General features: G+C 53.0%; 1 protein-coding gene across 2 annotated transcripts; it reads right to left on the bottom strand.

The window, feature by feature from the left end:
• Positions 1-11,487: 11,487 nt before the first annotated feature.
• Positions 11,488-16,599, bottom strand: ZNF281 (zinc finger protein 281). Of its 2 annotated transcripts, none has more exons than XM_016150568.2 (2): positions 16,502-16,599; positions 11,488-16,304 (listed from the first exon to the last, which is right to left on the bottom strand). In XM_016150568.2, the coding sequence occupies exon 2, from the start codon at positions 16,284-16,286 to the stop codon at positions 13,674-13,676; it is 2,613 nt and encodes an 870-aa protein (XP_016006054.2). In that variant the 5' UTR covers positions 16,287-16,304; positions 16,502-16,599; the 3' UTR covers positions 11,488-13,673. The 2 variants fall into 2 exon arrangements, with proteins under 2 accessions (XP_016006054.2, XP_036091379.1); XM_036235486.1 differs by having other exon boundaries at positions 11,488-16,300; positions 16,502-16,582.
• Between the last annotated feature and the right edge of the window lie 3,162 nt (positions 16,600-19,761).

Below are 19,761 nucleotides of genomic sequence, written 5' to 3' on the forward strand. Positions count from 1 at the left end.
GAGGAAGCGCGAAAGCGTCGGGTGTGGCGGGGAAACAGGGGGGCCGACAGCAAACTCCGCTTCCCGCCCCTAATCGAAAAGTGACCCCCACCCCGACTGCTCCTGGCAAGCAAGACAAAGTAACTGGGGAGCAAGGTTTCCACGGCGACACGCCAACGCAGACCTTCGGACTCCGGACGGCCAGTGGCCAGGACCCTGCGAAGCGCTGGCAGCTCGGCCGCGTGCCGTCCTGCCGTCCTGGATCCTCGCTTTGCCGGTGGCACCATCATCAGACGGCCGTGGCCGCCACGAACCCCGATTCCCAGGGCGTCCTCTCCCAGCCACCTGCTCCTCCTGAAGCGTTCCTCTGCGCCCTCTGGAACTCGCTCCCCGTAACTAAAGCCCCCGAAACCCCGGCCCCCGGCACGAGGAGCAGAGCAGCGGAGCGGCAGACGCGGGTGTCCAGGTCGTGGGCTGGCCTCCCCACGGGTCAGGAGAGCGAGGGCAGCCCGACAAAGGGGCACAAAGGGGCCGGCAGAGGGGCCGCGTGGGGCCTCACAGGAAGCCGCCGAAGCGTCCGCGGCAGTGACATCACGGGGCTGGTCCTCGAGAACACGGACTGCGTGGCGGCAAAACGCGGTAAGAGGGAGGAGGGGGCGAGGACGTGCAAGCGGCCCGGCCAGGGGTGGCGGCGGCCGGCGCCGGGTGCTGGCGGGGGCCGGCGGGGCACGGGGAGAGCTGACGGGGGCAGGGCTCCGCAGGCGGGCCAGCGGGACTCACGACGGCCGAGGGGCTGGGGCTGGGCGGGGCGCCGCCCTCCCTGTCCACCCGCCCGCTCTACCCTCCTGCAGGACGAGTCCCTTGGGGCCTCGTGACATGGGGCTATGTCCCTCTCCGCCCCTCCTCCTGGCTGACACCTGGGCCGCCCGGCCTTTCCTGCAGGTCGCGCGGTGGCCCCCCCGGTCCCGCCGCCCCCAGCACCTTCAGGCCGGACAAAGCGGTGCTGCCCCCCACCCAGCCCTCTCCGCCTGTCCGGCTCCTCCCGGCCTGCGCCAGCGCGGTCACGTCCGCCCGCGGCCAGCGGGCAGGCCCAGGCCCGCTCAGGCTGCGACACACCCCAGTGACCAAGCCCTGCCCGCCCCCCGCCTCTCATTCCAGCTGGGCTGCCGTCTCAGCCCGTGGGCTCTGCCCTGTCCCTGTCCCCTCTGTCCAGTGGAATGCCACCTTGATGCCACAGCCCAGATCCCGCTGCTGCCTGTCCCTCCCAGCGGGTACCAACTGCTGCGTCACCTGCTCGCTCTCGACGTGGACACCGGCCTCCCCCACGCTCCCTCTCCGCCCGCCTCGGCCCTGCGGGCCCTCCAGGTCTCCGCGGTCCCCGAGCCGGGCCGGGCTCCCGGAGTGTCCTGGCTGCCCCTCCCGTCGCACCTTGCTTCAGACTTCGAGGTCGCGGAAGAACGTGTGCGATTCTGAACTGCGGCGTCAGCGGCGAGGAGGGTCGCCACACCCTAGGAACGTGACGAGTGGAGTCCTTTCGGAGTTAAAGGCGAAGCCGCATCACTGGGACTTTCGCCAAGGTCACCTTGCCTGCCGTCCTCTGTGTGTAAAGGAAACCCTGCCCACTACGAAGAGGACATCGAACGGGCTCACGACCAGCTCCCTGAAGCCCCGCGCGAGCCGCCGCACCCCCTGCCGCACGCGCCCGCACACGCCCACCGCCGACGCGCGCGCTCAGACTCCTGCCCGGCAGGTTTTTATTTTGAAAAAGCTAATACTGAAAATGACGTCTTAAGAATTTTATGGCATTAAATCCACTGGAAAAGACCAGTTAGTGGATGTCGGCATGTTAAAATGCGAGGTCTCACGACGAAGCAAACCCGTCATCCTTAACCATGACATGATGAACCTCATCGGGTACCTTTTAAAACATTTTCTGCTAAAAATCACTAAGCGTACTAGCCAATTAAATCCTTAGAAATTAAAAAGTAGGAGCTGCATCTCGATAACCACCACCTAGCAGAGCCTGCCACGCTCCTGGATCGCGTTTCACGCGTGACATTCACGCACTTAGGATCCTGAAGCCAAATCCCAAACACGCGCGATAAAGTCTGTTACGCTCTCTCATTTTCCAGGAAAGAGTAAAGGGACTCGGCGATGCGTCCGGCTCAGCGGGTCGTGCACGCAGCAGCAGAAGTCCAAGTGGCACGTGCGTTTTCTAAAAAGTTTCAAAATATTCTCAGATTACCTTTAATTTCTCAGTTCATGCTCCAAGCAAGCCTACATTAAACCGCTTCAGAACACAGGTTTCTCAAGAGGAAAATTAAAAAAAAAAAAGTTACTGTCTAAACACTAACTTTTACTATTTTCTACTTTTTCTCTAGTTTTTCTGAAAATGAAACAAATCGAACCACATGATATATAAACAGCCTTGGCATATTTATACTTTATTTCTGAGAAAACTGTATTTCCTTTGATCTACTTATCAATATTCATTAAGCAAGAAGGCTACAGCGGGATAATAAGTAGTCAGCTGTTTCTACAAATTGTTATGTGCTGTGGAAACAAAATGCGGGAGGTGGTAATATTTATACTAAATTTCCTACATATTCATTCTTCCAAAGAAAACGATAAAAATAATCCAAACATCATAGAGATCGGAAATAATGCACTTTTTCATGTTATAAAATTTGCTTTCCTAAAAAAAAAAAAAAAAAAAAACCCGCCATTGTGCGAATCCCAAATAACAGCCCAGCAAGCAAACAGTCTGCGCGGAGGGGCGAGCAGCAGCAGCCGCCACCACCCGCGCGGGGTCACGGCCAGCTCCGCGCCGGTCTGCAAAGCAGCGCGGGGTGGCCCCGCCACCCTGAGCGGGACGGCGTGCCCGCCCTGCCGGCCCGGCTCTGACCGCGACGCGTGCGGGCCGCGGGCCGTGACGGGCCTGATCCAGGCGCGCACGGGCTTCCGCCCACGGGGCGAGGGCACCAGGGAGCCTGGCTTCCTTGGCATCATGAGGCTCAGAGGTTCGGGACTCGCCCCAAGTTGGCGCCTCGGCCCTGGGCGCCTTTCTAGCGTGGTGGCGGGCGCGGGAGCTGGCGTGGACGTGGGAGCCGGTGCGGGAGCTGGTGCGGGAGCGGGAGCTGGTGCAGCAGCAGGAGCCGGTGTGGGAGCCGGCGCGGGTGCAGAAGTCGGTGCGGGTGCGGGAGCCGGCGCGGGTGCAGAAGTCGGTGCGGGTGCGGGAGCCGGTGCGGGTGCCCGCGCGGCAGCGGGAGCCGGTGCGGCAGCAGGAGCCGGTGCGGGAGCCGGTGCGGGATCCCGCGCGGTGCGGGCCAGCCACGTGCACACTCTCCCCGCCCAGCCGTGCCCGCTCCACCATCTGCCACCCTGACCCCCCGGCCCCCCAGCTCACTCCCACCTCCCTGGGTCCTCGCTCCGCATCTGCCTCGCGGTCCCCCTTACCTGGGAGGAACCTCCTCCCCCTCGCAGCCGGCCTGCCCGCGTCACGTGACACACCCGTTGGCCGGGCCCCAGTCCTGCCGGGGTTCCAGGGCACTTACCTTCATCCCCCTTTCAGCTCTGTCACCTAGCAGAGCGCCTGGCACACAGTGGCCCCCAGATATCTGCTCAGCGGATTGATTTTAAAAACGAAACCAGCGACCGTAGCTAGGAATGGTGATGCACGTTAACCAGACCCACCACGATCATTCTGCACATACCTGGTCAGTCCGGCGTCCACCAGAGGCCGAGACAAGCTGTGTGTCAATTACGCCTCAAAAACAAAAAGGTGAACAAAAAGGAAAAAGCCAAACCGGTGCAGCCTGAACTAACGACCCATGGGGATCGGGCGGATTTTCTGAGATGAGCGAGGAACACCCAGGAGAGTGCTGGAGGCTTCGTGACTTTTAGGACGCTGCGTCCCAACTGTCCCGGACCTGGGGGACCTCGCTCGCAGGCCCCGGGGTGGGGACGGGGGCGGGATTCTGCACGCTCCTGGGTGACGCCCGTGGCTGGCCGGCCTGGCACCCCAGGCCTTAGACAGCAGAGGGCAGCTGGGCAGGACGTCGAGCCGCACCGGGTGGGAACCGGGGCTGCGGAGGACCGGCTGGGCGAGGTGTCTGCCAGAGAAAGGGCGGGTCGCAGCTCCCTGCACCGCCCTCCCGCCGGCCTCCGAGGCTGATGCGGTGTGTGGACACGTCACGGAATGACCACGAACCCCAGGGCTGAAGAATCGCCTGCTTTTGTAAGGCAGTGATCATCCAGGGACAGTGAGTGGTCTTGTTTGGGAAATAATACACTGATATGTTTAACATTAATAACATGTTTAGCTCAATTTCTGATTGCCATGTAAGTGATGAATATACAACACTAATGAGCAGAGTGTCTGATTTCAATAATAGACCAGCAAAAGTCTTCTTTTCCACTATCCTCTGGTTCAACATCACGCACTACTTAATGCAAACGCTCACAACCTCTGAACTTAGTAGCAGGTGTCGTAAGCAGTTGAAAATTATGAGATTAATTGCAGGCGGGACTATGTCCCAAGTTCAAGACCAGGCGCTGTCCCTCCAGTTCCCATTTGGATAACAAATTAGAGACCAAATCAAGCGGGGCACTGGGCAGTCGCTCCCAGCTTAAAGCTTCTGCCTCTGACGACAGGCTCCACTCGTTTTTACTACGAAAGGCAACTAGGAATCAAACCAGCAACGTACAGCTGTAAAATTATCAAAGCATCTTTTTTATCTACGCCTAATTTAAAATCAACTGATGCTGTGTTTGTAAAAGAGGAAAAAATATGACTTAAACTTTGATTATTTATAAACCAATTAATGGTTTCAGCTAACCTAATGGCTTCACAGAACAAATGGCAGGAAGAAGTAACTAATTTTTAAGACGTCCATTCCCAAAGCGTAAGCTAAGTTTGTGGTTTCTTTGTTCTATTCAAATATATGACAGTGATCATTTTGTAAGGGATAACTCATTTCATGTGTTCGCAGTGTAAAAACTCAGTATCTTTCATTTACACCTTTCGACAGACCTTTCTAGAAATGTGTTGTCATTTTACCAAGTGAAACATTTCAGTTCTCTTCTAAAAAAAAGACCTTGACCTACGCTGGGTTCTAAGCCTGGACCCTGCTGCTGCCCAACACTGGGCAGCCCCCTGCAGACCGGAAGAGCCGTCCTCACACACAGGGGGACCGCGTGTGCCTCGAGCCTTTGCCAACAAAGGATTCCACAACCGTCGCCTGTTCCGCGGAGCGCGATGCTTTCCACACGCGCGTGGGGAACGAGCTTTTTCGGAAGCCGAGTCAAGCGGGGGCTCCTTCCCGCTGCCGGGGAGACTCGCTTCCTCTCTCCTCCCCTCAGCCATGTCCCCGCCATCCGCCCTCGCCATGTCTCACCTGAAAAGGTGACTCTTCTTTATATTTTTGGCCCCAGTAATTTGTGTTCTATTATATTACGAAGCAAGTACACAGTGGGAGAGAGGTCATGAGAATAGATCTGATCACCTAAATAATTCTTTATACGTGGCTTGTAAACAGAATCACCAACTGAATTATGAAAGGCAATTCTACAAATATTTTGAATTTCTGTTCTCACCTTCGGCAGCCAAAATGCCACCTGACGTTTCGGTACCGGACATTTTTTTGTAACAGATGGTACTTTCGACGGTGGCGGTGTTTCTGCGCCGCGATTCCGGCCGGGGGTGAGCGAACGTCATCCAGCGTGATCATTCATTAAATCATAAAATGCGTGGTGCTTCCTTTGGGTTTGGAAATCAGAAGTATAACTTCCATCACCAGGTGCCACGGGAAGCCTCGAGGCTCTGTCACGATTGCACGTTCACTCCTGTGACATTCTACATGCGTGCTGTACATTTCGCTTACACACAGGTGACTGTCACAGCTTCAAAGCGAAATATACTTCCTGTTATAACTCCTTCTTTACTACTTGACATTTAGCTAAGAATGAAAATGTTCTTACACTTCGTACTACAAATTAGTTGTAAGTGTTGTTTTTTTTTCTTAAATTAAGGGGCGCGCAGGGTGGAGGAGCATGATTTCTGAAACTCAATATATTGCTGCCCTTTCTAGAACACCCATTTCTATCTAGTTCACCTGGGGACATCAGAGGGACACTGTACGTCAAAGACAAATGCCATCTAAATTGGACACGTACCTTTTTAACATTTACCATTTCCCGTTGGGTCCAGCTCACAGCAGTCAATATACATAAACAGGGGGAGGAAAAAAATCGCCATTCCCACCCGAAACCCACGCCTCCACGTCCCCGGTGTGTGTGCTGCGACCGAGGTGATCCCGGTGCCCGCGGGGGCGCAACGCCGCGCACCAGCACTGGCCACTGCGGGCTCCGGGCTGGGCGTGGGTCCACATGGCGCGTGTCCGCCCGGATGGCGGCAAGACGGCCCGGGGCAGCGCTGCTCACCCACGAGCTCGCGGGGGGGCCCCGCGTTCGGGGAGGGGGCCGGCCAGGTTCTGGCCTGAGCTGCCGGCTGCTGACTCGGGGAAACGCAGAGGGCCGTGCCGCCCGCCTTCGAAGGCAGACCACGCGCAGGCGGCGTGCGGGGCCCCGGCGGAGGCGCGGGAGCAAGCTGCTCGCACACTCCGGGCCGCAGCCGCCGGGTTCCACGTCGGCTCTCCGTCTGCGGGCAGGATGACGTCGCCCCGAGCCCGGCTTCCTGAGAGCTGCGGGGGTGACACCTGCATGCGCCCTGAAACGCAGCACGCCACGGGGAACACGCGACAGTAACGCAAAGTCTCCAGCTTCGGGAGAGAACGTTTCGATGCTCTTACGAGAAACACAGTATTATGCAAGCGGCTCTCCTCCTCTCATCTTTTCCTAAATACTCTCTTCTCCTTGTTATAGGTCACAGACACCAGCATTCTCATCCTAGATACCATTATGTCATTCATTACTACTTTTCTCTCCTTGCCAAACATCGATTTGTTCTAAAGGCTTAATAAAATCAAAGAGCGAACGAAACTGAAAACTGTAATCTTCCACTCACCCCCCCGTCCCCCAGAAGCCTCGCACCGCACGCGCACTCAGCCCCGGGACGCGGGCCTGTCCCATGCAGCGACCCGGGGCGCCGGCCAGGGCAGCCCGCTCCGCCCCCCGCCGCTCCCAAGTCCGCGGTGACTACGGATGGTGAGTGCGTCCCTTTCCGCCCTTTCCTTACACAACCGTCCTTCCTTCCCTTTCAAAGATAGACGTGTCACAACCATTTACGACCATTTCAATGCTTTGTTTCTTACACGGTGTTCAACGTTCACAGGTTTTCACACATTCAAAAAAAACCCTGAACGATCTACCTTAATCCAATCATAACCTAGTTTCTTCCTTACTAAAAGTGAGCCAATTAAAAACGTTCCGAGTGGACGGTTTCGGATCACTCTTGCAAATTTTTGAAGTGGACCTCTGGCAGCGAGACCGACAGGCTCTTCAAACACCGCGCGGCTGGCTCGCCCCGGCGCGAGCGGACGTGTCTGCGTTTCAGCGGACTTCACTGGCATTTTTTAAGCATTTGGAACTTGAGCAGCATTGTCTCCCAAATCCAAAGGAAGAAAGCTCCACCGTAATTCACCTGAGAAACCGTGTCGCCCTTACCAACAGTCGCACGGTGCTGGGGTGCCCACCGACGGGAGGCCGGCGAGGCGCACCGAGGGCCACCCACGCCCCGGCACGGGGCGGCGAGCCTGGCCCCCCAGCTCGCGGGTGAGCAAGGCTCACGCTCGGCGGGGACCCCACTGCAGACACGTTCGCGGTGACTCTCACGCCACGACCTGGCCGACCTGCGAGACGGGACGCGGGCCTCACCTCGGCTGCGTTCTCACCGCCGCGAGGCACTTCTGTGGTCCTGGCCACGAGCTGAGAAAATGCAGGCGCAGAAAGGACCTTTCCCAGTTCCACCAGCGATGGGTCCCGGGTCACGGCTGTCTCTCCGAGGAGCCTCACAGTGACCCCTCCGAGGAGCCTCACAGTGACCCCCACTGACAGTTCTCATGACCCTCCAGAAAGGAGAACTCTCGCGCCAACGTCCGCACCCGGCTTCCTGTAGGAACGGCCTCGCTGCCGCGCAGCCCGACAGCGCTCAGAGTGCTGATGCTGCCGTTCGCGTCTGTGGCCGGGTCTCCAAAGCTCATCTCCGACTGCCACTTCCCGCCTTAAAACTGTACTTATCTCAAACCTCGGGATTAACACTTTAATTCCCAGCTAGAACTTTAAGGTCCCAACAGACAATGCTTACTCACATAAAACATGCTTCTTACTTCAAGTAGGGCACACACGGCTAGCTGCAAGTGGAAACCAGGCAACACTCTTCTAATAACTAATGAGGGAGTTTCCAACTTTTGACAATCACTCCGCCTTCCCCTCGTCGGCACACGGTGTGCCTTTACACTGTGCCGGTAAATTTCGTCTTCGCGGGGCTGAGGATGGAGAGTCAGGGCTTTTGCCTTAATCTCTAAATTCTGTGCATATTCGTGCAATCACATATAACAGTAATTTTGACTGCAACTGTGTTGGTTAGAAAAGTTATTTAAAATTTTCACCGCCCCCTGGAAGCTGTTTTTATGAGTTACTAAGGAAAAGACTTAATGTATAAACACGAAGACTGGCCACCCTTATCCTAGGCTGGAAATGTAAACAGAAGGTCACCGCGGGTGTCTGTGGAGTTATTTATTAATTGCTCCACAACGGAGCGAAGGCTGAGCCGAGAATGGCTGAGGACGGAGGGCCTGAGACCTCTGCGCCCGGACCCGGGGTCGCTGGAGGAAGCTGGACGGCCCGTTCCCTCCGCACACGACACCTGCTCGCCTGCTGGACGCGCCCGCTCTGCCCGGCGTCCTCGTCCACCCCACAGACACCGAGAACCCGTTCTCCCCGGGGAGTATAAGGTCCAAACCATTACGTCTTTCTCCGGCTATATGTCTACATTTCCCAAGAGACACTATTTTGACACCTGCGTCCGGGCTTCCAGGAGCTCGGCCTGCCTCGTGCCCCACCTGGCCAGCCAGAGGCCCGAAGGGGGACATTCTCGGTGGAAAGCTGCGGGCTGCGTGTGCGCTCCCACTTCTGCCACAGTTCGCGCGGGTACCCGGGCCCGACCGAAACACGGCGGCAGGTGACCGTGGCCGTCACGCACTGTGATGGAAGACGCCGACCCGCCTGCTGGCAAGTCTACCGCCTCTGGCACACGGATGAGAAACTGGACGGAATTACGATTCCATCCAGCTCGTGGTCCCAGCCGCTTACCACAGAACTCTCCGGCTGGATGCGGCCCGCATGCGTTCCGTAAAGGCTAAGGAGTACATCGCAGATGAGGACTTCTAAAGTATCCGTAATATCCGATGTTTTTTAGTTTAAGTATTGACTTCCTAAATTACTTGTACAATAACATTTTAACATTTAGGCAGTCTTCTGAGGCAGGGGTTCTTAACCTGGGGTCTGCAGGTTAAGAAACATTTATGGGGCGGGGGAGGGTTCTGTGAGCAAGCCACCGACTTGCAAACAGGGTCCCCAGGTATGGGTGTGGCCCCAGGAGCCCAGGACCACACGCTATGCAGGTCTTCTCGAGAACCAAGGTCACCAGGAGCTCAGACAGACTCTCCTTAAGTTAGTCACACTCATGTGCAGTCAATACCTTAAAAAAGAAAACAGGTACAAAGGAAGCAGAAATAATTTGAAAAGCACATGCCCTCTCTTTGAAAACTACCATCTCACAGGACTTTCTCTGATCAAGGATAAGATGCAGAATTCCCAGATGCTGTCTTCATGCTGACGTTCATTTTAACAATAAATTAAGAACGTTCAACACTACAGCAAACGTTCTCCCGCAAAACCAGGAGCCCGTCCCCTGCAGGGGGGGGAGGCCGGCTGGCGCGCAGCGCGGCCCTGTGCCCAGTCGCGGGCCAGCTCCCGGAACGACGCAGCCGCGGGGCGTCACGGACACGGCCTCACGCGGCCTGATGCACTAACGTGGGAACCTCGCATCACATTTAAAAATGAAATCCTGACATCGCGCATCAGGGAAAACGCGAAGACCGCAACGCTGAGTGAGAAAGTGAGTCTTCGGCCGCACGGGACTGTCGAGGCGCACCGCTGACGTCCAGAGGCTCGTTTTTTTTAAGGGAAGCTCTTCGGGTCCACGGAACCCGAGTTCCGAGGCTAAGGGCTTTGCACGTCCCTCGAGAGGCCACCCTGCTGGCACGTGTCACCCAGCTCAGGCTTAAATGCCGCAACCGGCCGGTGACGCCGCCAAATGCCAGAAACCAGGAACAAACGAGTTCTGCCTCTCTCATCTGATCAGTGTAAAACAGAAAACTAAATTTGAGGAAGAAACATTTTTATCACTGCTTGCAATTTTTTTTAATTTAAAATTTTAAGTACAGATTTTTTTCTCACATTTTCCTGTTCTCATTCATGAATCACCTCCCAAATCACGGACGGCAGCTGCTACAACGGCTGTGCTCGCCCGGCATTCACGGCTGCACGACAGAAGTAAAAAGCAGTTTCTCACTTCAAACTCTAAAAGTAAAACCCTTAAGCTGATCCCATTCAGATAAGACATGCCACAGGAGGGGGTGGTTGGGGTGCCACAGGAACACTGGGGTCCCCCTGGAAGAAACGAGTCACCTGCAGAGAAGTCGGAGCTGGATGTCCACACAGAGCCCGGGCCCGCTGTGCACTCCTGTGCACGAGGACCCCACGCCCAGTGACCGCTCCTGCTGAGAACCCCCACGGCCAGCGGCTGGCCGCCCGGCAGCTGAGGGCATCGTTCACTCGTCCTGATCATACACGCCCATTAGCGGGTACCTCTCGGCAGAGGAATCCATGTGTACGCACGACATGATTTACCATTTCCCCACAATAGCATCATCATACGTGAAAAGAAGACAAGGCCTCAAAGGCCTACTCTGCCCTTTAAGGTTTTTACTAATTCAACATTTGTAGCACTAAATTTCAAAGCACAATTTTCTCATGTTACACAGCCGTCTACAGTTCACCTTTCATCTTTAAAAGTTAGCATATTTACTGACTTGCAAAATACCTACTCTTGCATCTTCAACATTTACACGTTTTAGCTCTTTCCTTCTCATTTATTCTTTCAACCTGTTTAAAACATTATTACAGCATGATTTAGCAAGACATTTTTTTTCCTACTAAAAATGCTCAAGACCATTTTTATTTGTGTCATACTCTTATTTTATTATGACCATTTTGAGGCAAAAAGGACACATCTAGAACCAAAAGATATTGGAAACTGATTTAAAATTAAGCCTCAATAAATAATCTCTCTGGAATCGTATTCAGGATGGCCAACCCAGTTCCAGTAAAATGTGTTCTATTTTACATATTTAATTCCTACCCTTTCATATAGTGTGCCTCGAACATGAAAGAAATTATTCAACCAATTTTCAAATAAACCTAGAAATGTGAATATAATTAAAGTTTAAAAAAAAACACACACAATAAAAATACCAGTCCCTAAACTACAGGTTATACCATGAATATTTTATGAAACGTAGTTATAATAGAACAACCTGAAAGATGTGACTGGTTATTAAGTGATATCTCCTTTCTTCAATTTTGTGATTAACAGGTATTTTATTGGTAGTAAACTAGAGCAAACAATCAGAATAATACATATGCAGTATTCAGTACACACAATAAAAGTTAAAGAAATTCAAAACCTGTATAAAACAAAACACGGGAGGAAAATACAGCTTGAGATACAGTGGGAAGGTCCTCGCCACCCTGACCGCAGCTTGTGCTCTGCACCCAACAGGCTCCACCGCACTCGCCGAAGCGAGAAATACAGACTTTTTAGAATTGAGTGCATTTAAGAGGATTGAACACATTTTCTGAGAATGTTACAATGACAAACAGGTGACCCTTTCGCTGGTAAAGCACACTTAAGGGAGGAAAGTGGGGAAAGGAAATTAACTAGTATTTTGTAACCATTTTTAATAATTTCTTATTTTCCAAACACTGCTTTCATAACAGAAGTGTTTTACACTTGCACAATATTAATTACTTTATTATACATGGAAGCCTGTGGCAGGCTGATTACACAACAAGACTGCAAACAAGCAGGCGCACTGCCCTGCGTCAGAAGAGAACGTAAGACTGAACACCAAAGGTACGTGAAACTCATCCGCATGAACACCAAAGCACGTTAAAAAATATAAGCAGAAAAAAATACAATTGCTAAAAAGTGGTTTAGAGAAGAGCCACTGTCCATGAGTAGCTGCAAATGGCAATCAGCATCGATGGCAAGTTTGGAGGGCTTCGGCAGAGCCCTGTACAACACTGACTAACGCACCCTTTACAATGCACACACAGGCTGCGAGCCCACCAGGAGCTGCTGACGTCACGGCAACGCAGTCACACTCCGACCCTTCCCACTGGCTGCGTCACCAGTTGGAATTACCTTATTGGTTACCTACAGCTCCGAGTATGCGGGCTTGATTAGACGTGAAACCTGTCCGGGTTTGCTTTTCTCAAAAGGGAGAGGGGACGTTCACCTTACGGTTTAGTATTTGGATGCCATAGGCATATGAAATGCATAATGAATTACCTGTGGAATGTAAATCATTCTAAAAATTGAAACTGTCAAGACCGGAAGAGGGAACAAGGCAGGCCCAGAACTCTTAGAAAGAGGCTAGATGAAGAACAGCAGCAGCGAAAAAAAAAAAGGCCCCACCAGAAGTGTGGGTGGCATGTAATAACCCAGACAAGAGGACGGTGTCTTTAGGCCATGTATGATAATAATAATGCATACCCCAAACTTCAAAGAACTGTGTAATTCCAACTTGACTTCTAATACTGGAACCAGCCATTTGGGCTTCAACACTGCTAGATGTCAGCGGGCTCTTGAGGACTTCACAGCCTTGATGCCGTGGGATAAGGAGAGGGTGCTTTTTTTTTTTTTTTTCCTTCTTTTATTAAAGCTATCATTCCAGGCTTTGATCAAAGATCCAAGAATATTTGTTCTACCAGGCTGGAATGAATGTGGTCTGGAAGTTCAGAGTACATTTAAAAGCTGCAACAAAATATAGGTAGCCAACATCCCAGAATTCTGGATCAGCCCAGATGGACACGGCAATCTGAAACGTTTTCGATCCCTAACTTAAACGATGAAATGTGTATCCTATCAGCCCAGAGAGAGCAATCTGAAATGTTCTCGATCCCTTACTCAAATGATGAAATGTGTATCATACTATCTGTAAATTGGATATTCCATTACAGTGATAACGTACAGAATTCCCATGCGTTATTACTTTCCTGAGAGTGAAGCAATTAGAATAACCTTAATCCTAGCAACAAAGTTTTTTTGTTTTTTTTTTTTTGTTTTGTTTAGTTTTTTTGTAGAGGTTTTTTTGTTTTTTTTTTTTGCATTTAAAACTTTTGGGCTATTCCCTGACAATCTATACATGTAAATTTGATTGCTAAACATTGTCACTTTGAATGTCAAACTATTTTTAATCTATTGATTTTGATTAAAAATCATAATACAAACAGAGCTAAAATCACGCTAACAAAATAAACTAAATATGAAAAGTTGCATTGAAAGGGCATTACATTATTCTTAACAGGATCGTGTAGAAACATTCCAATGGCAGTGTTCTCAAAATCAAACGCATCACGGTCGCCCTCCAGCCTGGCCGCCAGGAACCTTACCTGTAGCTCTGGCTGGTGGGCGTCTTCACTCTCGTGCTGCATGGCTCACTGACATCGGACATCATACTCGTATACCCTGAGAAGTCTGACACCGAAGTCCTCACTCTATGGTCCACTTCTCCATTAGAGGTACTGATAAAGGTCATTGGCACCCTGCTGCCCGACTTAAACTGAGAACCAAACGCCTGTGCAAAGTTCTCAATCTGGTAGGTTGTTCTAGGCTCTATGTCTTTCTGAGGGTCTATCTGGCTAGCTAACTCCTGAGATGGAATCTGAAAGCCCGCGGAGGGCTCTAAGTTCTTCTGCTGCTCCTTCTGGCTAGTCAGTTTCTGAGATGAGGACTGAAAGGCTGACGACGTCTCTAAGTTCTTCTGAGAGTCTATCAGGTCATCCAGCTCCTGAGAAGGCGTCAGCTGCTGATGGGGGGCATCCAGAGCAGACAGGTAAAGACCTGGCTGAGATCCAAACAACATCCCAAAAGGAGGCTTTGGCAATGAAGACGGCAACACCGAGGTAACAGATTGGCCGAAACCACACTCCAACGGAGACGTAGTGTAGATTTGTTTCTCTGGGAACAAAGTGTGGTTGTGGAGAGGTGAAGACAAACTGACGAACTGGAAACCGTGTCCAAGGGTAAAACCTGCATTAGTGGACTTTTCGAAAGCCTGCTGGAGGTATTTGGAGTATTCTTGCAACATGCTTGCCTTATCGCTTGAAGGGGTCTGGGTGCCGGGGCTCAGGTTCTCCTCTTGAACCAATTCTGAGTGCTCCCCGGAGGCGTGCAAATCCACCCGCGGCTCCGCTATGCTGAAGGGGTCCTCTTTCTGGCTCTCCGACTTGCTGGAGTACTGATCCAAAATGCTCTGCAAAACCTCGTCGGGGATCCCAGACTTGTCATGACAAGACTTAATTTCAGTATTCAGGGCCGAGGAGTCGATAAGAGACAGTGGGGCCTCACTGTCCAGAACGCTGACCCCCGCGGACTGAATGACGGACTGCTGGGAGACCGCGTGTCCCACGTTGATGGAGAAGGCACTGTTGCTGCTGGCAGTTGGTAAGTATCTTCTTTTCTTGGAAAACTGCATGGCGTCGTCGTAGTTGCTGCTGATCTGGCCTTGCTTGCCCCCTGCACCGTGGAGGAGGCTGATGGCCTCCACGCCGGCCCCGGAGGCGATGCCCAGCGAGCCCCCCGGCTTCCCGGACAGGGACTTCTGCCCAACGAGGTCTGGCAGGGGCGACACGAAGTTCAGGTAGCTCTTGTCTGTGCTCTTCCTGCTTCCCTTCTTGAAGATCAGCTTTGGCACCCTCTTCTGCAGGTCGTCCACGCCCGCGCCCACGCCGCCCGCGCCGGCTGCCAGAGGGGGCATCTCCACCGAGTAACTCTGCATGGCCACGTTGTTCGCGATCTGCGCCTCGCTCGCTCTCGCCGCCTTATGCTCCTTGCTGTCCGCGGCCACGCTCTTCGCCTTGGCCTTCCTCCTGGAAGAGCTCCCGGTTCCCTGAGACGCCGCAGCCAGGCCGCCCGCGCCGCCGTGGGCCGCCGCCCCGGGCTCTGCGCCCGCCGCCCCCTTGGCTATGGCTTCCCCGCACGTGCGCCTGTGCTTCAGCAGCCGGTCGGTCCTCGAAAAGTACTGCTGGCAGGTGTCACACTTGTATGGCTTTTCTCCGCTATGTGTCCGCTTGTGTCTCTCCATGTGGTACTTCTGGATGAACTTCATGCTGCACTGGTCGCAGCCGAACGGCTTCTCGCGGCTGTGGATCTTCTCGTGCCGCTGCAGCAGGTACTTCTGGATGAAGCCCATGCTGCACTGGCCGCACTGGAAGGGCCGCTCGCCGGTGTGGATGAGGACGTGGCGCCGCAGGTGGTAGGAGCTGCGGAAGGCCGCGCTGCAGTGGTCGCACACGTGCGGCTTCTGGCTGGCCGAGAGGAGGGCGCCGGCGCCGTCGGCGGCCAGGGCCGGCTTGGAGGGGGCGCTGGGCTTCCGCTTGGCTTTGGTTCCCTGAGATTCTGCCTTTGGCCTCTTCGCCTTCTTGACGCTGCCGTCGTGCTTTGGCTCCTCGCCGCCGTGGCGCTCGTCGGGGCGGCCGCCGCCGAGCAGGACGTCGCGGGGGTGCTGCGCGGGCGGCGGCGGGGCATGCTGGTGGAGGACGCTGAGGTCCTGGATGACGCCGTGGCCGCCCCCGTCCGCGCTTCCGCCCAGGCCCGGCGACCGCTCGCCGGCGCCCGCGAACAGCCCCGCGTAGTGGTGGTGCTGCGAGGCCGGCGGCTCGTCGGGCTCGGCCGGCTTCTCCTGCTTGATGCTGACCAGGGACTGCAGGAAGCCCCAGGGGGTCCGCTGCGCCGCGAAGGCCGCGCCGGGCGCCGCCGGCTCCTTCTTGAAAGTCACGTCCGGGGCCGGCGCGGGGGGGGGCTCGGCCGCCGGGGCCGCGGAGGTAGCGGAGGAGAGCACGCACGGCGGGGGAGGGGCGGCCGGGCCGGCCGGCCGGGTGAAGCTGGCGACCGGGGGGAGCCGGTGGTTGAACATGACCAGACCCTGCGGGAAGCTGGGCTCCATCTCCGCCCGCCTGCCGCCGCCGCCGCCGCTCGGGAACCCGCTGCCGACTTTCATGCCCCGGACGAGGCCTGGCTGCGGAGGGAGGGACGGGGAGAGGGGACAGGAGAGGCGGTGGGACCGGGCCCGCGGGACCCCGCGCCCGCCCCGCCGCCGCCGCCCGGCCGCAGCGCCCGCCCCGCCCGCGGCGCGCTCCCCGCGGCGCCGCGCGCGCGGCCCCCCGCGCCCCCCGCCGCCCCGCCCGCCCCGCGCCCGCCCGCGGCGGCACTTACGGTCCCGCCGCCGCCGTCGCCGCCGCCGCCGCCTCCAGTTAATAAAAATAACGCCGTCCTCTCCACAATGGAATTAAAAGCCTCCCCCGCACTGCGCAGGCGCGCCGCGGGGCCTGCTGGGAACTCCCCGGCCCGGCCCGAGGGGAGCGCTGCGCCGCCAGCGCGCAGGCGCCGCAGCTTCCGCCCGGCTCGCCTGTCAATCACCGAGGCGGTTGGGCGGAGGGGCGGCCCGGGGCTGGAGGGGCGGGGCTCTGGGGACCCCTCGCAAAAGAGGCTTCGGCGGCGGCGGCGGCGGCGGCGGCGACGGGGCGCGATTGGTGGGCGGCGGTGCAGCTCTGCGGGAGGGGGCTGGAGGACGGGGGTGCAAACCGAGGCCTGCATGTTGGGGCTCTCTGCACTTTACAGTTTGCGGTCCGGGGATTGATCGAATCGGTCTAGACCCAAAAAAAAGCGCCTCCCTTGGGGTACTTTCGATTCCACCGAGAAACAGGCAACTTCAAGTGCTCTGACCCTATTCGCACACAGCGCTCCTGTCAGTGGGGGGACTCCAATAACGGGCGCCCAGCGCTTCTGTCCTCAGTGGGGGGACTCCAATAATGGGCGCACAGCGCTGCGTCCTCAGTGGGGGGACTCCAATAATGGGCGCACAGCGCTCCGTCCTCAGTCGGGGGACTCCAAAATGGGCGCACGTTCTCTGTATCTGCGGGAGGTACCTACCTGGAAACCGCACTAGAGGTACCGTTGCAAGAAAAAAAAAAAAAAGGCTTGCTGCCAACCTACCTGACGGCTACTGGAAAAGAAAGACGCGTGTAATCCAGGTTCAGCAGCCCTGTAAGACACGCCCACACGCAGGTTCATCATCAGATGCTGCTTAAATGCCCACACCTTCTCAGTCTGGCTCTGATGAGCCTGCTTGCCAGGTTACATTGCTGCCTGGCCCCTTGTGTGACTCGTGAACAATTGCACACCAGGCCCTTCTAAGATCACTAGGATTCACTCTGCTTCCCCAGTATACAATCCTGAGAATTGGAAATATTACGAGGTTGACATCTTGAAATCAAAGTTATTTCAACAAAAATCAAACAAGTATGTTTAGTGCCTAATGTACACAAGGCACTCGCTTTCATATTAAGCATGCAAAAATCTAAACCAGCAATTCTGACAAAGTATTCACAAGTCACAGGAATTTTTTCATAAAAGAACTAGAACTAGGACAATAACTTCTTTATGTAGCACGTTTTCTTAATGAACTCTGCTCCATTTTTCTCAAAGTATTTCTAGCTAACTTCTCATAATTCAATAATAAATGACTTCTCTGAGAAACTTCACCATCGAAACCATAAAGATTATTAACAATTCCTTACGGGCCTCTCTGAGCCTGCTTGAAAACTTAGAAGACAATATTTAATGAGCATTTCGAGATAAGAAATATTCGTATTTTTCTGCATCCATGCGACTACATGTAAGCATTCTACTACTAAAACCGTTACACTTCATTCAAAAGGACTGAGAATTCAACAACTTAAGGCAGTAGTAAAATATCAGTCAATGCCTATGAGAAATGAGGCTGTCCCTTTGTTCCGGGTGTCAGTGTTTAATGGTAAGCTGGGATGCATATAAGCCAGTCCAAGCATGAAGGGCAGCAGGACACTCATATGAAAAGCCAACTTTGTTCCTCAGTTATCAAGATAAGAAACCTGTCATTTCTCTCATTCACTCTGTCAGCCTTGAGATACTCTGAGCAGACTTACCTCTCTGTCATGCACCCCATATATCAGGAAGATGAAGAGACCCTGTGAAATAAAATGGAGGGGAAAAGCTGTTAACGCTAATCATTCAGCGGTAGGAATACCTGAAATAAACTTTCCTGGGAACAGACAAAAGAAGACACACTTCATCAAGGTCAATTTATTTTTCTATTTTTCAACATTAGAAGCCGTACCTTGAGCATTTATAAGATACCAGCGCATCACTTGGAGTCATGGTGCTATTCAATTCTTTAGAAACAGAAAATAAAAATACCAACCCAGCTACAGAGAAAGTTAATCAGAAAAATCAGTATGCCAGTCTCAGAAAGATAGCTGGGAAATAAAAAAATTAAACTCGGAAAATCTCGTCAAAGTAATCAGAGAAACAGCACTAAGCATCAGGGCTTCTAAGCACTGTTTTAGACTACAGCAATTAGAATATATTTGTCACTGTATTCAATGGGTAATTTTTTTTAATATCAATGTGTAAAAAAACAGCTAAAAGGATAAACTTACAGTAATAAGTGTAATTTTAAATACTAAAAATACCAGTTCAAGTGATGATAAAGTTTCACATTATCGGCTGTTGTAAAATTGCATACATTTTTATTGTATCCTCTAAAAATCTGCTTTATTAGCTCTTAGCTTTAGAAAATAATTACTTGTAAAATATAAAGCTCACTCTTACATCTAAAAATCTTAACTTTGTAAAGCAGACTTACGTGGTTTAAACTTATTAGAGATAATAGAGAACAAGAAATTGTCCATGTGTTTCTTTCCTTACAGAGGAAATAAGTCTACATTGTATTAAATTAAGTCACATTAAATAGGAGTCTGGACTAAAATCTGGAATTAGTTCAAATAGAAAGTGTGACGCTTTCAGAAGGAATATATTGCAGGAATATTTTTGTATTTGTTTTATTCTTACATCTTATAGATAATGGAAACAATCCCAGAATGAGGATATTGAGCCAAATGGAAATGGGTCTTGTTCTTGTCTCTTTTTTAATAGAATTCACTTTTTAAGGACAATTTTAGATTGACAGAAAATGGAGACGATTCTGAGAGTTCGCGCAGATCCCGCACCCGTTTCCCCATGATCTGTGTTTTATGTATCTTCTCCAAGAGCTTTTAAAAATTCACATTTTCCTCTTGTCTTGGTAGAATAAGAAGAATGCGGAGCATGTCCTGAAATATTTATTTACTGTATTCCATGTTACATTTTAAATTTTAATAGTTAACCCTTTAAAGTAATGTAAAATGATCAACAACTAAAATTTCCCTTTGGGTAAAAGGATTTAGACTGAAAAATGGCTTTGAATAAAGGCAGCTTCACTCTTGACAGTTTTCTCTCTTTCTCCTTTTTCTTCAACTGATGCACGCTTGTAAGCGTTACGGGCAAGCCAGAGAACGGTGACTTCTAGGCCCTGAAAAGTTCTGAGACTCGAAACCGCCCCAAGGAATCTCTGCCTTCCTTTCTCCCGCATTGTCTGCCACCACGCGCGGTTGAAC

The sequence above is a fragment of the Rousettus aegyptiacus genome, unplaced genomic scaffold (assembly GCF_014176215.1).
Source record: "Rousettus aegyptiacus isolate mRouAeg1 unplaced genomic scaffold, mRouAeg1.p scaffold_m13_p_18, whole genome shotgun sequence".
Classification (NCBI taxonomy): Eukaryota; Metazoa; Chordata; class Mammalia; order Chiroptera; family Pteropodidae; genus Rousettus; species Rousettus aegyptiacus.